Source organism: Rissa tridactyla, chromosome 5 (assembly GCF_028500815.1).
Source record: "Rissa tridactyla isolate bRisTri1 chromosome 5, bRisTri1.patW.cur.20221130, whole genome shotgun sequence".
Taxonomy (NCBI): Eukaryota; Metazoa; Chordata; class Aves; order Charadriiformes; family Laridae; genus Rissa; species Rissa tridactyla.
The window spans coordinates 63,948,196-63,965,137 of NC_071470.1; the positions used below are offsets into that span (position 1 = coordinate 63,948,196).

At 36.6% G+C, this 16,942-nt stretch overlaps 1 protein-coding gene across 9 annotated transcripts in view; it reads left to right on the forward strand.

Moving 5' to 3' along the window:
• BLTP1 (bridge-like lipid transfer protein family member 1) overlaps positions 1 to 16,942 on the forward strand; it is a 114,170-nt gene that overhangs the window by 8,202 nt on the left and 89,026 nt on the right. For all 9 annotated transcript variants that reach the window (XM_054204322.1, XM_054204323.1, XM_054204327.1 and 6 more), the window contains exons 3-9: positions 3,436 to 3,552; positions 5,503 to 5,581; positions 6,252 to 6,316; positions 9,888 to 10,074; positions 11,276 to 11,357; positions 12,016 to 12,209; positions 15,948 to 16,027. In XM_054204322.1, the coding sequence (XP_054060297.1) occupies positions 3,436 to 3,552; positions 5,503 to 5,581; positions 6,252 to 6,316; positions 9,888 to 10,074; positions 11,276 to 11,357; positions 12,016 to 12,209; positions 15,948 to 16,027 (804 nt within the window). The remainder of the gene's footprint in view (positions 1 to 3,435; positions 3,553 to 5,502; positions 5,582 to 6,251; positions 6,317 to 9,887; positions 10,075 to 11,275; positions 11,358 to 12,015; positions 12,210 to 15,947; positions 16,028 to 16,942) is intronic.

A 16,942-nucleotide genomic window follows, 5' to 3' on the forward strand; every position in this document is an offset into this window, starting at 1 on the left:
AATTCAGAAAGAGAAAATATAGAATTATTTCCAATACTAATTGTGCTGCAACACTTGGGAGGTAAGTCCAATGTGCTTAAGGATGATGTTCTATAGCTGCAACTCTGCAAAATAACTCAGTGAGAACTTCTTTTCATTAAATAAGTATTTTCTAACACCAAAGTAAGCTAGTGATTAACTGTAATACCATAATAAAGGATTGTAGCACATGTCAGGCAGATACAATAACTTCGTTATACTAATACGTACATATCTGCCCTTTAATATGGTATAGTTTGAATAGTGATATAAAGACTATTGTGTTTCATGACATAACTTCTAGAATAAATTGTGTGCCACAATAAGCCTTTAAGCCAAACCATCGTGTACTCGGTTATGGGCTGTTTTGCTAATTTTTTTATAGCATGAATGCTATTGTTCATGTTTGTGTGTAGGTACTTTTATTTTCCAAGTCTACAAACAGGTGGGTCAGGGACAGCAAAATAAAAATTAAGCTGTGTTCAGGTCCGGATGAGAGTGCTAGAAGTGTTTGATGAATCGGGACTTTTCCAAAGGTAGATAATACCTGCTTTTCAGCCTTGATTCTTAGACCTGGAGTGAGGGGCATCACAGGAGAAATAACTTTATTTTTTGACTTCTGGGAAGTTAGAGTTTGTTGGCTATTGAGGTACTGGAATTATTTTTCAGTAGGCCAAACTGAATGAAAAGAACATAGGGAAATTAGCGAAAGGTGCTTTCTGAGTATAATTTATTTCGCTTTTAATATGTTGACATGGAAAGTTTGTACTCAACATAAAATTCTAAGTGTAATCAAGATGAAAATAAGGGAAGTCACCATGCTGATAGTTGCTTGTGGTTAAATGCAGAACAGGTGCAGAACAGATCTGAAAAATTTGTCTCCGGAAGCTTTGACTTGAGCCTTAGAGATGTTCGGGTCTTTTACCAAAGAATAAAAGTGTCCATTTGCAGCCTGCAGAATTTTCTTTCTCTGGTGTTCCCTCTCTGCACTGGATTCTTAGAGCAAACTATTAGTAATTCTACTTGGAAAGTATGTAGGATATAAGCAATTCCATGTAACAGCTATTATTTAAACCAAAAGCTTTGCTTATCTTTCTTATTTGCCTGAATATATTAAACTTAAAAATTGCTGTTTCACAGAAGGGTGGGTGGAACTTCAAGAAATAATATAGTCCATCCCCTTTTTCTATGGGCAGAATGACATACATGCAGTTATGCAGTTTTGGAGAGCTGCTGATGTCTTCAAGTGCAAGAAACCATTTGGTATTCTAGAACCAATGACACAACAGAAGAAGCTGGGTAGCCTCCTGTTATTACGAGGTTTGGATAGAAACATATTAAAGTAATATTTATTAACTGACCCAGTTTCAACCAGCCATTGCTCCTTCACTTTCACCTGCTGACCTATGGCATCCTGTTACAAGAGAATAAAAAAAGACAACAGTTTCTTCTTCTGAGTCCTGAAGCAGTTAACTATTGATCCCAGTAAAAGAAATTATGAATTCTAGAAATGAACATGCACCTCAAAGAGCTGTTGCTCAATTCTGGAATCCTTTCTAAAAATCACATACAGTGAAGCTTTCCAAATGTAATTTCCGAAGTGTAGTTTCAGTGAAGAGGCTTTTAAAATCAAGAATATAATAATGAGATGAATAGAGTTTATGAGATCTGTCACTTAACAGCAGAGACTAAATTTGGTGAGGGAAAAGAAAAGGCTACAATTTGTGGCAGAGATGAGACTGATGGTAAAGGCAGCAGGTTAGGACCATAGTGCCTGGAAACTGCACTAGATTGCTGATTTTTCTCAGTCTATGTCACCTTAAAAGGGTACCTTCTTGGCTTTAGGTATCTGGAAGTTAACGGTGTAGTTGAACTTTAATCTCAAATTAACTTTTATTGCTGGAATGAGACCCTTTGGGTGTGAGTCACTCCACCTTTCTCACTACTTTGATAGTGGCCCAGCAGTAAATAATTTACTCATCTGAAAGTGAGGGGAGGCAAATGCTGTCCTTGGAGTGTGCCTTCATTGAGTGCCAAGAGCAGTTTTTTTCCTGGGATGTAGCTTTGACCCTCCCTACCTTGTTCCTGTGTAATCACCCACACAGATTTGGTTTGGTTCATGTGTCAAGCAGCTTACCTGCCCAAGTGTATGAACTACTTGAATTTTGGTCACACTGGATCCATTTTTCAGTAAGGAAAAGACAAAGTCATGCAAGTCGTTCTTTTCTACCTTCTCCTCATCTTTCAACAAAGCACAGGTGTTGTTACAAAGCAGTGAAGCATCCCACTGCAAAAAAGTTAAGGGGCAGTAAAAAGACAGGTTGTTTTTGTAATTTTTTGTGAGTTGTTTGTTTGTTTTGGAGTTTTTTGAGTAAACATCTGAACTCTGCAGAGTGAAGGCATCACTTGTATGCCTTTCTGCACTTTTGATTTCCCATAAAAGGCACAATAAATCTGAGTTTTCAGCATGAAGTGTATGCACAAATGAAAAACTTCTTTTACGAAGTTCAGTTAGTATACTGAGTAGGGATACCTCAAATACAAAAATTGCTTTCTTTCCTACTCCGCTTTGGATGAAACTGAATGGTAATTATCAGTAAATGGAGTTAGAACTACTCCTTTACCTGTCAGTCCCGTTCCTTTTGGGTTTGTCCTTCTGGAAGCTTTGAGAACCCTTGTAGTTAGAAATAGGTTACTAGTTCTTAATCAACTAAAGTAAAATTTACTTTGGGGATTAGCAGACCTAATTTTTTCTTTTTTTCTTTTTTTTTTTTTTTTAAAACATGTTTCTCATTGGATTGCTGTTTCCTTTTTTTCCTATCAAATTCCATGCTTGAACATGTTGACAGATTTCTGTTGACCCAAGGACTGGTACATTTCTCTCAGGATACAGCAACTTAGGAAATGGTTTCAGATGTGATAATGTTGTTTCCTGTGCTGAGATATGAAAGACTAGAAATTTAAGTTACAGTTCACGGTTTGGAGAAGGAACGTAGGATGACTTTTGTAGTGTTGTTTTTTTTGGGTGTTTTGAAATAAATGACTGTGTAGGGTAATGACTGTTATGATTTGATCTATGAAATTTAACTTCTTGAATGATAAGAGATGTAATGAAATATGTGGTGTCTTTTGCAGTTCCTCTGGAGGACAGGTTTTTTTTATATTGGGGAATGGAAAAGCGGTGAAGAATCTATATTTTTCCGAACTTCCTGTTTCCCCTTCTTTCCCTCCCATCTTTTCACACCCTTCTCACACCGTCTCTCTGAAAACTCCCATTACAGTGTCCCATCAGTCTCAAATTTTATTTTTTGTAGAGTTGGAAGAACACTGTTGTGCTTTGTAGTCTTAATAGGTAAGACTTTTATCTAGGTCAGCGTACTTTAAAAAATATTCTAATTCATTTTAATCTTTCAACAGCGACAATATTGTCTTGTGGATGGATTATCTACCTAACTTATTATAATTCCCGGAACATTGGACTCATTTTAACATTGGTTCTTAACAGATTGTATAAACATGGCTACATCCATATTGGTAAGTTCTGATTACTGTAATGCTGCAGTTTATCTACTGCGTTTTATTATACCTCAATTTGCTAAAAACTCGAAGTGTTCTTTTGTTATAGTAATTTGAAAACGGTCAGCATGGGTTTAATTTAAGAAGAAAAGATGTTCAATATCATGCTTTAGGGGAGGATTCTTGTTGTAAGAAGAAAACCACCCCCCCTTTTTCATTAAAGTCTCTCGTTATTTTATATTAAAGTGCACTTGATGAGTTTTTTAATTTTAAGTCGAGTTTACTTTTTTCTGTTTAGTCTGTATACTTTGTGTACTTAAAATCTGTATGTTTTCCATTATCCCTTTTTCAAAGCTCTGTAATCATAATGGTTAGTGTCATGGAATCATAGAATAGTTTGGGTTGGAAGGGACCTTTAAAAGCCATCTAGTCCAACAGCCCTGCAATGAGCAGGGACATCTTCAACTAAATCAGGTTGCTCAGAGTCCTCTCCAACCTGACCTTGAATGCTTTCATGGATGGGGCATCCACCACTTCTCTGGGCAACCCGTGCCAGTGTTTCACCACCCTCATGTAAAAAAATTCTTCCTTAGATCTAGTTTAAAGTTCTCTCTTTTAGCTTAAAGCCATTACCCCTTGTTCTATCGGAACAGGCCCTTCTAAAAAGTTTGTCCCCATCTTTCCCAATAGGCCCCCTGTAGGTACTGAAAGGCTGCAATAAGCTCTCCCTGGAGCCTTCTCTTCTCCAGGCTGAACCATACTGGGACTGTGCTATGTAGAATTTATACTGGCTAGAACATTTGCATCAAAATCCATTAACTTTTTTTTTTTTTAAACACTTTTGAATAAAACAGGTCAGTACAAATCACTTGGGTGCTCACCCACATTTCAAAAATATCTGGTGCTGAGTCACAGAGGGCTGTATCCCACAACCCCACTCTGATCGCACTTTTAATTTTCTTTCATTTATTCTTCTGTGACTTCTTCTGTTTACTTCCCAGAGTAACTATGACTTTAGTTCTAGACATTTTCTGCAACTATTGATCATAAATGTAGTGAAAACTTAAAAACAAAAAATCCCACCAATGTTTGCCTGCCAAAGAGACCCTTGCAATAATTTGCTTATGTCCTCAAGAATTTAAGAGCTGTAATCCAAGCCATCTTCAAATCCAGCTTTTTGAACAGCAATATAGATGAAATACTTATTGGCTGCTACACTTGATCTATAGGCTTTTATTAAAATGTCTCTGTGAAATTGCTATTAAGTAAAGGCAGCTGGACGTAGCTGGCCAAATATATGGTGTTCTTTATAAACTTAATCACTAAGAAGAACATAACATTAATTAAATCCCATGATGTACAGCTTGGCTTCAATCGATTAATGTTGATTTTTTTTTTTCTTTTTTTTTTTTAAATCAGATTTTACTTAACTTTCTGTGGACGAGCTGAAAAGCCTTAGGAAAAATATGGGCTATTGCATTACTTGCTGGTGTTTTCATGCTTATTAATCCTTCCTGCTGTAAACACAATTTGTCATAATAATTGGACTGAAAACATTATAGCCATTTAAAACTTGAAAAATTATTTTGTCAGGAATCTTTATTTCTCTAATTATGGTCTTGCATACAAAGGCTTGATACTATAAATGTTCAAAATGGCTTTCCTAACTCTTTTCGTAAGCTTTGGAAGACACTTGAATGTTCCTGAGTGACTAGTGTCTCTCAGGGGTTGATTGCATTTTTGGGTGGTGCCAAATGCAGCACCTTTTAGAGTTGCGTACTTTTTGTGTTGTATGTTCTGAATCTCTGACTTCCGTTCTCTTCTGAAAGTCAGTGTCTTTTCAAAGGGAAAACTCAAGATACCCAGTAAATGCATTTCAGACAATTGAATACTATATTCTTCCTGTTCAGAAAATAAAGCATCAACAACTTTAGAGTAATGTCTGATAAACACTTTTTTTCACACTAGGTTCCTTTTCCTTCTCTGTCCTGTCTGGAAAAGTCATGGTTCGCGAAATCTATTTCATCACAGAAGACATGTCTATCAGGTACAAATTTCCAAGGGAAATCACCCTTCTAAATAGCGATTTCAAATACAGTTAAATGTATATGTCTAAATAACATATCAAAATACTGCCTTACAAATGAGCAATGAATATATATATAAATGTTAAAAATAAACCGACTCCTTTGATAGTAGTATTTAGACATTCTCAGATACTTGTTAGCTCATTTGCTGTTTGAGCGTTATAAATTGGAAGTGTGTACGGGATAAGATTCTAGTTTTCCTTAATATTTGTGAAAGAAAACACTTTAGAGTTGGAAGGAGAACTATTTTTTCATTAATGTCTTGCTCCTGCTCTTAAGTCTGGAAGATTCATTTTGGCCAATGGTTTTGCATTTATTTACTGGAATTGAGAATAATTTGTTTTGTGAACCACACATTAGCGAATAGTTTATAATTTTGATTCTTACTGTTAAATTTGGAAAGTCTTGAGAAGACAATGGATATGGGGTTTTGTGCAAATTTCAGCTAATGCAGTAATTGTACGTTATAGTGTATGCTTCATGCTGTAATGCTTTGTGCTTTAATATTGCTCGTACACTGCTGCAACTGCAAATCTCTGCACTGCATAAGGCAACGTGTCATGCAGCCGCACATAGGATTTTGGATTATCACTCACTTAACTTCTGTTTTATCAAATTTATTTGATTTAGAATTCAAGATGGATTTATCATATTTCGCTGGTGGAAGATGTACAACCCTAAGCAGAAACAGCATGGTACGTTTCTCAAAAAGGTTTCAAAGTTTAAGTTGACAGGTAGCCTACAGAAAAACACTTCCTTTGCACGATGGCATGTGTGTGAGTGATTTGTTAATATGTACCTGAAGTACATTGAACCATCAGAAGGTATGGGTTCTTTTAACTGGTTGATCTGTGTGACTAGAACACCACAATGAAATAAATACGGGATACATTATCAGGGACTTGAACCCTTCTTAAGACAAACCGTTAACCTTAATAGTAGCCTTCATTAGCTGTAGTCTAAGCATAATTGACCCTGTATTGAAGTTTATAACCATGATAGAGACTTCTTAAGTTCTGGAAGTGATTTTACTTTTCAAGGTTTAGTGTTGGGCTGTCAGTATTTTAGCAAAAGTGTTAAGGTAGGGGATGTTCTATAGTACTTGACAACCCTTTGTCTTGAATGACATCTGTGGTTGTAGAAATGGGGAAGTGAAAAATTCATTTATTTTTCTTCCTTATCTCTGGCTGAAGAAGGGCGATTAAAATTGGCTGGAAGAGATTAATTGTATCTGCAGACAACAGTTGTAGAAAACATAAGTAGCCTTGTGATGTGTGCTTAGTCATTTATAGGATTAGAGTCTGCTTGAATGAGTCTCAGGTCCTGTCTGTCTTGACTTTTGAAGCGTCACAACTCCATTGCTAATTCAAGGAGGTTCAGAAATGGCAACTGTCTACAGTTGAGAAGGGCACTAATTGAGAAGGTCATTGAACTTTGGAGGGCTTTTTTTTTCCCATCTCCCCTTTGGAAAGTGTCCTTTGGCGTGAAGCCTCTTAGACTTGTCAGCAAGCTTGTACAGCTCTTGCTTCGTCAGTACCAACTCAACAGTGGCAGGAGTACTGCATATGTGTTACGCAGGTAAATACGAGACACCTTTCAATATAGTGATATGAATTAGGAAGAGTTGCTCCCTTCTTTTTATTGAGGCATTACTAAGCTTCTAAGGTGACAGAACACAACTCAAGTTTTTTATACTGTAAGAAGACTAATTCAAAAAGTGGAACCTAGTCTTAGAGTTAATTAGATTTTTCCAACCACAGGTTATTGTCCAACAGGTTTTCATAGAATTTTCTTCATCTGCTAGTTAAAACATATTTCTCTGGTGGCTCACAGAATGAAAAAATGAATTGAACTTAATGCAATAAAGATAGTTGTGTCTGTCTTTTGTGGTGGTATTTTTGCTTGGCAGTATCGCAAGGCTTTAACCATTTCTGCTGACATTTAAGACGGCAGAATTAGTGGACAAATAATCCAAGTAACCAAGGAGGTCAGAGGTGTATAGGTCTGACAACCAAGTAATGTGAATAAAATACTCTCTTAAATAATTACTTGTTTGTCCTAGGCATGTCATACCAATGTTGCAAGAACTTCATAGAAAAAGCCAAGTATGTGGGTTGTCTTCCTGCTTTGAGTGTTAAGATAAACTGTACTGGAACGTGAGAGTAGGTTTTGTACATACTTGAGAAATGAAAGTGGTTTAGGAACAAAAGTTGGAGCATTATGTTGGGAATAAGGCACACCCAAATGTCTTGGTTTAGGGGCCACAGCAGATTATCAATTTTCATGTTGTAAAACCACATAGTGTGGTCTGTGAGGTACTACTGCTTGAAGGGGGAATACCATTTTGGGAATCAGTTCCTCTACTTTTTATTGTCAGGAGTGACTTGTTTCATGTTCCGTTAGGTTTTATTTAGTGCGTATGTTTATGTTGAATTGTTTGGGTAGGTGTGGTACAAACATTTGAATAATAATAAATAGATAATACATCTTGATTAAATTCTCTAGGAAGCAAATGTCAAAATCTCATCTGCATTAGTCACCTGTATTCCAACAAACTTTGATAAAACTTCAGTGTTTTCCTATCAGTCTGTTAGTTACTTTTACATGACCTACATATATGCCTCTTTGAATCATTTAACTATATGACATTCAGATGTGCTTTTTGCTTTCCTTATCTTTTTTTTTTTTCTTTTCTAAAAGTGTCAGGCAACCAAATTGGTGTGTGGAGGTCAAATCTTATTTTTGTTATTAGGAAAAAGAGATAGTTGTCTCTTTAAATCCCCTTTGAATAAATGAATTACTACATATGATTTAATTTAGTTAATAATGTCTAATGCTTTCCTCCAGGAATTGAAAAATTACATTTATTTGTGTTCTTGATGATACTGAAATCTCCCAGGTGAACAATTGTGTATCCTAATCTTTGTCCATGTCATCCTTTGCCTATATGTTATTGATGCAAGTTAACATTACCAATGAATGGATTTGATAGTGCTTTTATGAAAACAGGAAGGAACTGAAACTGGCTCATTAACTTTTCTCTGTCTCCTGTTCAAGAAAACTGTGATGTCAGTGCTTTCTGGAGATTTATTATACTTTTTTTTTTTTTTATAGTGATACGGAAATTTCTGGCAATTTAGGTGTGAGGGGTAAAAGGTGGGTTGCTATTCTTGGGACGGGGCATTGTATAGATGTGTAACATCGGGAGACAGATGAGTTTGTTAGCAAAGAGGGTGCATTTAATAAAGCAGCTGTCTTTAAACTGTGATTCTTGGGCAGCTGCATTTCTTCTCTTGACCCTGATCACAACAGCAGCAGTGTTTGCTCTGACTTTTTAATTTCTAGTGTCTGTGGGAGATGTTGCCTTCAGTTTGTACCCCCTGAGTTACAGACTGGGGACTGCTGTAATAACCGTTGATGCTTCAGCTTCCTAAAGTCTCTTTGACTTAGAAAGACCAGATCAGGTTTTAGAGCAGCACAGGTCTCTTGAGTGAACGTGTAATGGGCACTCTTTCAACTGGGTAATTAGGGGGAAACTGTGTGAGCTTTTTCCTCGCATTAACTACATAATTAGGTCATACTATCTAAGGCGAAAGTATGTCAAAGTATGTCACAAACAGCTCTGTATGCGATCAGCAGATGTTAAACTAGTTTTTAAGGATCAGAGAGTCAAGCTGATATTGCAGTTAAAATTTTAAATTTGTGAAAATGTTGACCAATTGTGCAAAATGAGTGTACTTCTTGTTAGTTCTGCCTATTAATGTTTTCTGTTTCTCTGTAAAAGAAATCTCTTTCTCAGCTGAGGCCTGCTGTACCACACAACTTGCTAGAAAACCATTTGGTTTTTGAGATTGAATCAGTCTCAAGTACCGATATCTGTGCTAAAAAGCAGAAGTTGGCACCGGGGCTTCTGTGCTGTACATCAAGAGGGATTTTTCTTTGTTTATTTTTAAATATGAGACTAAATAAACCTCACTTACCATTTTGTGCAGCTCCTGTCTAGATTTATTTTTGGATTGTGACCTAAGGGTGAAATGCCTTTTGGGTTTTGTGTTTTGGACGCAACTGTCTTATTTGCCAAGTTTTACTGATTTGCTTGGAAAGGTGTAATTATTTTGTGGAGTGTTTTATTGCTTTTTAATATGTACTTCAGCTGTTCACTACTGTGTAGATTGTTTTTGCAAAATCTGCATATTTGAAAAACTGTAAATATTGCAAGGAATTGTTAGAATAGAATTAGTAAGTCTTTTCCTACTATTTGTTTAGATCCAAAGGCAGAAACACGACTGTATATTATGGTGAATGACTTTGAATTCCATGTGTACAACCGTTCTGAGCTTTATGGACAACTTCAAGAACTATTTGGCTTGGATCCCACAATAATTCCAGCAAAGAAAGATGATGAAAAAGCACAAGTAAACGGGAGGCAGAGAACACATACCAATCTTGAAAGGTAAATTATTATTCATTTTGCTATTTTGTCAATGCTTTGTTCTGCAAAGTGCTGAACTAATTGGGTAATGTTTTGTTAACATATGCTCTGGAGGCCAAATGGTTGAAGCACAGCTGAGAGGGAAATTGCACTGACAAGCCTGACAGTCTAAATCTTTTTCCTTTCCTCAGACTTCCTACCATAATAATTAAAAAATCACAACCAAACAAACCAAACCCTCCTTGTTTAATGATCAGAGACAGGTTGAAAAATCTATTTGAAGCACGCTGTGGAAAGGGAGTGTGTGTTGAAGAGGATTATGCTTGCAGAATAATAATGGTATTGCTCAGTAGAAATAATAGCTGCTCAGGACATTATACAGGCAAAATGTGAGGATCTATATGGTGTTTGGGAGGACTTGGTTTTTGAGCTTTAAGCTTGGGCTGATTTCACAAGTTGTCTTTTTTAGGGGTGTGTGTTTATGTCTAGCTACACAAACTATCTTTTCTGATTTTATTTTTTTTGGGGGTACCCCAGAAAAGATGGTGCAGGGTCTATAAGAAGTTCTTCTACATGGCTTATGCGTAATGGAGTCGGATGTTCAATAATAAGCCTCTCTTTGGGCAGAATTGCACTGGACTGATTTATTGGCAGGAGCAGAGAAGATCTAATGAGACTTGAGTTCTTCCACTGGTGCTGGCCAAGCCAGTACTTGTTATTGAATTACAGATAGTGGGCAGCTGCAGGATGCTGTGGCAGTCTGGAGTTTGGAGAAGGGCTGTGCCTCCAAGCCAGGCTCTTCATGTTTTCATTTTACACCTTTATTGACCGATGCAGGAAGGACTTCTGCCTTTGAGGAGGACATGTCTTGGGAAATGAAAAATCCCACACGTAAATAGGAATATTTAGAACAGACCAAGTTCCACTGAGGAAGATTTATTGAACTATTCAAGAACTATTGCTCTGTGTTAAACATGGCACGCTTGTTTTCTACCTGTGTCAGCTCAGTATACCAGCACCCAAAGTCTAGCTGCATATGGTTCCTGCTCTTCTTCCAGGCTCTGGAGGAGCCTGCAGTAGTCTGCTAGCACGTCCTTTAGAGGAGGCACCCTTGTGGGAAGGAGTGTTCCCTGAGATCTGTGCACTGAAGACCCCCAGAAGAAAAGGTTGGTTAGTTCTTTTGCAGAAAAGATAAAATAATAAAACCCATTCTTTCCTGTAGTGTTAAAGTGAAAACAGAATCTCAAGACCCTTCTTCTTCGTGGAGATCACTTATTCCAGTCATTAAAGTCAATGTGAGCACGGTAAGTGAAAAGACCCTGTTAATGAAAATATTTAGCAGCGTATGTTTAAAAATCAGGCTTGCCATTCATTTTTCTTGTACATACTTTTTGATTATTATTTTTTTGTTCTCCTTCATGCTTTAAAAGAGTTTTAAAATGACACGACCAGCACTCCCGTGACACAGTCTGACACAGTCACAAATCCTGCTGGTGCTGATGGAACACATGGGTTTTTTTCTCTGTTGTGGGGAATACTTGTGTCTTAGAATTGTAGTACTTTCAAGAGTATCACCAAATAATGAAGCTAAGTAATGGGTGTTGCACAATGTGTGGTGTGTTGGGTTTTTGACAGGTGTTTGGGGTTTTTTTTCCCTTCTTTTTTCTTTTCTTCCCTGCATCTTTTAATAGGGATATTTGAACATGTTCCTTAAAAGTTAATGTTGCCTCCCAAAAAAAACAGGAAACCTGTTACTGAGGTGATATGAGATAGAATATTGAGAGTTTAGTGTACCAGGTAGTATTTTTAGATGTGCACAGAATGTGGCTAGGATTTTTGTCTATGATCTGTATTTCAGATTGCTGGTTAAGCTGCATTATTATAGGTAAATTTTATATATTTTCTTATATATATATATAAAAGAGCAGTGTATAATGAATAATTGTTTTCTTTTTGATTTAGGGTCGCTTGGCATTTGGGAATCATTATCAGCCACAAACACTTTGTATTAACTTTGATGATGCTTTTTTGACATACACCACAAAACCACCTTCGAGCCACCTCGATCAGTTTATGCACATTGTGAAAGGAAAATTGGAAAATGTTAGAGTCATGCTGGTTCCAAGTCCAAGATATGTTGGTCTTCAAAATGATGAGTAAGTTCTGGGTATTTTTGTTTCCATATTATTTATTTTAAGAAAGTGAGCAAAAGAATGTTGGTTGTGTTTCTGTGACTTTATTTTTCTTAGTGCATTTAGACAGTTGGCATTTTTACCGCTCTGAAGGTTTTAAATGTTAGATCTTTGAAACTATTTTATTTATGAAGAAAAGTACTGTCTTTCTATCTCTTTGTAGATTTTTTTTGTGTGTGTGTATTTGTTCTGCAATATGATTAATCAAAAAGTCATAGAAAACTTTGACTTGGAAGGGACATTTAAAGGTCATCTAGTCCAACCCCCCCTGCCATGGACAGGGGCATCTTCCACTAGATCAGGTTGCTCAGAGCCCCGTCCAACCTGGCCTTGAATATTTCCAGGGATGGGGCATCCTGCATTCAACTTTTATTTTCCTTCACTCAGGTATTATAGCTGTACGCAGACATTGACAGCACTAAATTCCTGGGATAAATGCAAGGTTTAAGGTGGTGACCTCTGTAGAGCTGACTCGCACGTGGTTTGGAAAATATCTTTTAAAAATGGTCAAAAGCTGCACAGTGCTTGCTCTAGGAGAAATCACGTTATCTCTTGAAGACAGATCACTGATCCTTTTACCCCTGTATATTCCGCATAAGCGGGGTTATGCAGCTTTAACAAACTGAAAGGTAGTAAGTCAAACAAAAGAAAGAGTGCTTGCATGAAGTGATTTGACACTAGAACTCTTATTTTATTATACTTTAACTAGCAAGACATTTATGTGCATACTATGTTAACATTCCTGATTGATACAGTATGGACATCATAGCCATAATTTTCTGTAGTATCTTATTTAATGCTTACAATGTTATATGTTCAACAGTTAATTTGGACAAAAATGCTAAATTTCAAAGTCTTTCACAGGCATTATTTGCTCAACAAAAAATAAATAGCGTATACTATCCTTGAACAATTGCACCTATGAGTTCATGTAAAATGATTATATCTATTTTATACCTCCTAAGCAACAATATCCAGAGAATGAATTATGATGTTTGGAAGTAAACTGCACATCATTTGACTGTACCTTAATTGGCTTTGTATCAGCCAAATACTGGCGTCCATAATACGCCTTTATATGTTTTCAAAGAACATTCTGTGGATGTGTACAGAATCTTACTCTTCCAACATGACGACAAAGGAAATTTCTCCAACTAATATTGAAAACATACAAGATTAAAACAAAATAGGATTAAGATACTCAAACTATTAGCTTTTTCCCCTGCTTCCGCTAAGTATTTTCTTTTCATGCTGTTACCATCCCTGCAGCTCCTGATGGCTGAAGGATGGCATGTGTGCAGAAAACGTGCCCTAATTTATGGGATAGATTCAACAGATGACCCAGTTCACTGGAAATGGGAATGTTTGAATCTTTAGAGCCTGCCCTCTTATGCTTCTTTGGCTTAAAATTTAAGCTGGTTGTCTTAACTTTCAGAAATTCCCGCAGGCGATGCGCGTACAAAAAACAGCTAAGTGACTTGGTGAAATTTATAACAGACTGACTAATCGATACAAACATCAAAAACCCACCTTGAAAACTGTCATATTATATTACAAACAGATATCTTAACGCCTCCATCACTTTTTGCAAATAAATCCTCCAAAACCCAAGGGAAAAAGAAAAAAGTTGTGCTAGGAAAAACAGATCAAAGCAGAGCAAGTTTGCAGAGCAGTGACTAAGTCAGCAGGCTCAACGTGGAAGTTTAGGATAGATACTAGGAAATACTTTTTAACGGTGATGGTGATCTCATTATCATTCATTACCGTTATCTAATTTGTTTTTGCAAATGGTGTGTGGTGAGGTTTCTAAGGTTCTATCACCTCCATCAGCTAAGTCCGGCAAGATGTAATTATTCCTCCTGAGGGTGGGTTAGGCAGCCTCATTAGGTACCTTCCTCTCCCACTTCCTGCAGAGGTAGTTTCATGTGCACTTTAAGCTGAGAATACAGCAAAAAGAAGCGGTACTGTCGTCTTTTTTTTCGCATGGCTGTACAGTGAACACTGATCGTAGAATTTGTCCCTGTTAAGAATAATTTATAACTCGTGCTGCTGTGCCATGGTGTGCTTCCCAGTCTTGCTGACCTGCGTGCGCCTATTGAGGAGTGTGGGCAGAATAAACTGAGCTTTTCCCATGAACTACTATTTATATATCTCTAAATGCTTTCCTTCCCACTTCTATTCCTGAACCACTAAACAATTTTTTTTCACATCTTGCTCTATTTGCATCTCACTGGGGAGATTCAGTTTTGGGCAGAAAACAGAAATAATTGGAAAATTGGGAGTGAATAGAAAGTATTTCATCTTTGACTGCTGTCGTTACTCTCAAAATAAAATTGATTTTAATATTACTGCTTTGTTGCTTTTTGGCAGTACATGGAATCATCATCTGCTGTCTTACATATTTTCCAAGCTTTCCTGAATTTGAGCTGTAGTAAAATGGGCAATGTGTTTCATGCTCCTAGACTCTGTATTTCTGTCATTGGAATTTTCTTTTATTCTTTTTTTTTTACGAGGTGGAAATTTAGAAAAGTGGCTGAAAAGTGGCAAAAATGTCTTTTGCAGTAAAAATAGAATTTTTGCATTATAATAATATTACTACTATAAAATGTAATATTATGTAAATTAACATGTGGTAACACTGTAAGAAAGGGATTCTAATATACCAATATAGTAGTGTTAGAAGTGTTTCACGTATTAGTTTCATCACTTAGATCCTTTTATATTGAGGGAAATGTTATTAAGGAAGAAGAGCCTTTTTTTTTTTTTTTTTTTTAAACTAATGGTCTAATTACTGAAGATATCTTGTCCCTTTGGTTTAGAGTGCTATTTTAGTAAGAAAACAATTAGAAGAAGCAATATAGGACAAGGAGAAAGGAACTCTTGATGGAAAGAAACACTGAAAGTAAAACTTTTATAGTTGGTTGTGGTTTATGATACCTGAGAAATGTCTTTGTGGAGAGGAACGTGGTATCTTCATGCTTGAGTTAACCAAACATTTAAATTACTTTATGTAATAATAATAATTATAACGTAATGATCAAGTATTTTTTGCAAATCAGAGTAGACATAACCTAGCAATATGATAGTTGCCTTTTTGATAGGAGACTTGAGACCAGATAGACTTGAATATTCACAGTGTTTATTTTCAGAAGCTCGTTTAGTCCGAGGTAGCAGATAGACCAGGAATCACAGCATGATAGGGAAGGAAAGAGAGGATGGAAGTTACAACCTGCACTTCAAATTTAGCTCACAAACAGCTGCATTTGGACAGACTGTGGTGTGGCTCGGGCACTTCTGTCCGTTCTGTTTGCCCTTCTGGTAACATGAGGAGACCAATGCCTGGTAGCCAAGGTAGCCTGTGGCTCTTGTAGATAGCCTGCAGCCAGGCTGTTGGCAAGACCAGCACAGACACATGGAGCTGGTGTCATGGGATCACATCAAACTTGAGTCTTGCCCAAAAAATCTTCCTGGTCAGGTACCACATACATTTTATCTCCACTGTTGGCTTGCTTGATGCAGATAGCAGTTTTATTGATGATTCAGTGGTTAAATGTGTACTACTTACAAGATACAAGTGAGCCTGACTTATGTAATCTCTTCCATTTTGCTTAATGTGTTGCATTTAAAATTACTTCAATTCATGAAGATTAACTTTAGTGTATTGCTTTTTAATCTTTATCTTCGCACTCTTTTCCATTACAGGCCACCGAGGCTGATGGGGGAAGGTTTTGTTGTAATGCAGTCCAATGATGTTGATATCTATTACTATATGGATGAACCAGGTACCTTCTGTTCAATACAAAAATAAAATTTTAATGGGTTTGAAGGCTATTTTTTTATTTAATTGTCTGGACTTGCTAAGCAAATTCTTTTTTTAGGCTGAAAAATTTCTATGCTGAAAGAGTTAGTGTAATGTTTTGGAGCCCATAAAAGCATTCATAAGTACGCTTATAAGTTCATAAGTTATTTTTCTGCAAATGAAAAAAAAATTCCACTGAAACAAATGGGAGAGTAAATTTAGAAGGGAGTGAAATTTTGAGCTGCATTCTCTTTAATGTTTGTTGTCGACTTCTAGACCCTTTCATGTAAGAGACCTGGGGAACTTCATAGATGAAAAACTGTACATGTAGAACAAACTTTTTTTTAACAGTGAGTAGTGTTATATAGATGTAGGTACTCTGCCAGCAGTGCCTTCTGTAAGTCTATATGCAACATGGAAGCAATTACTCTTCATACTTGTTTTTGAAACAAGTTCTGTTTTAAGCTGTAAACTTTAATGATGTAGGTTTCCAAAAGTACTTCAGGAGTGGGAACAATTTATAGTCAATACCTACTGGGGTTTTTGGGAAGTTTATTTGGTGCATGGATATCTGAATATTGTGGTGTCTGTCTTTTGCACTTTAAATCCAGCGTATTACCACTTAATTTTGCTGGAGTTTTTTCAGTTTGCAGAAGCTTTTGCTCTGACTACACTTAAGGTATTGCCTGAATCTTGAACAAAGGTAACATGTTCGATCATGATGTATACTGGTATAGGATAGGTAGAAATTTTGGATCGTTGCTGAGTGACTGCTTGAATTTTTGCTAGTAACTCTGGGTCTACTGTAGTAAGTCTTCCTTTTTATTTGCCTGCGTTGTCTGTAGAAATTATTTTAACTTAATCTTGTTTCAAAACTTGGTTTGTAAGCAGGATTCGT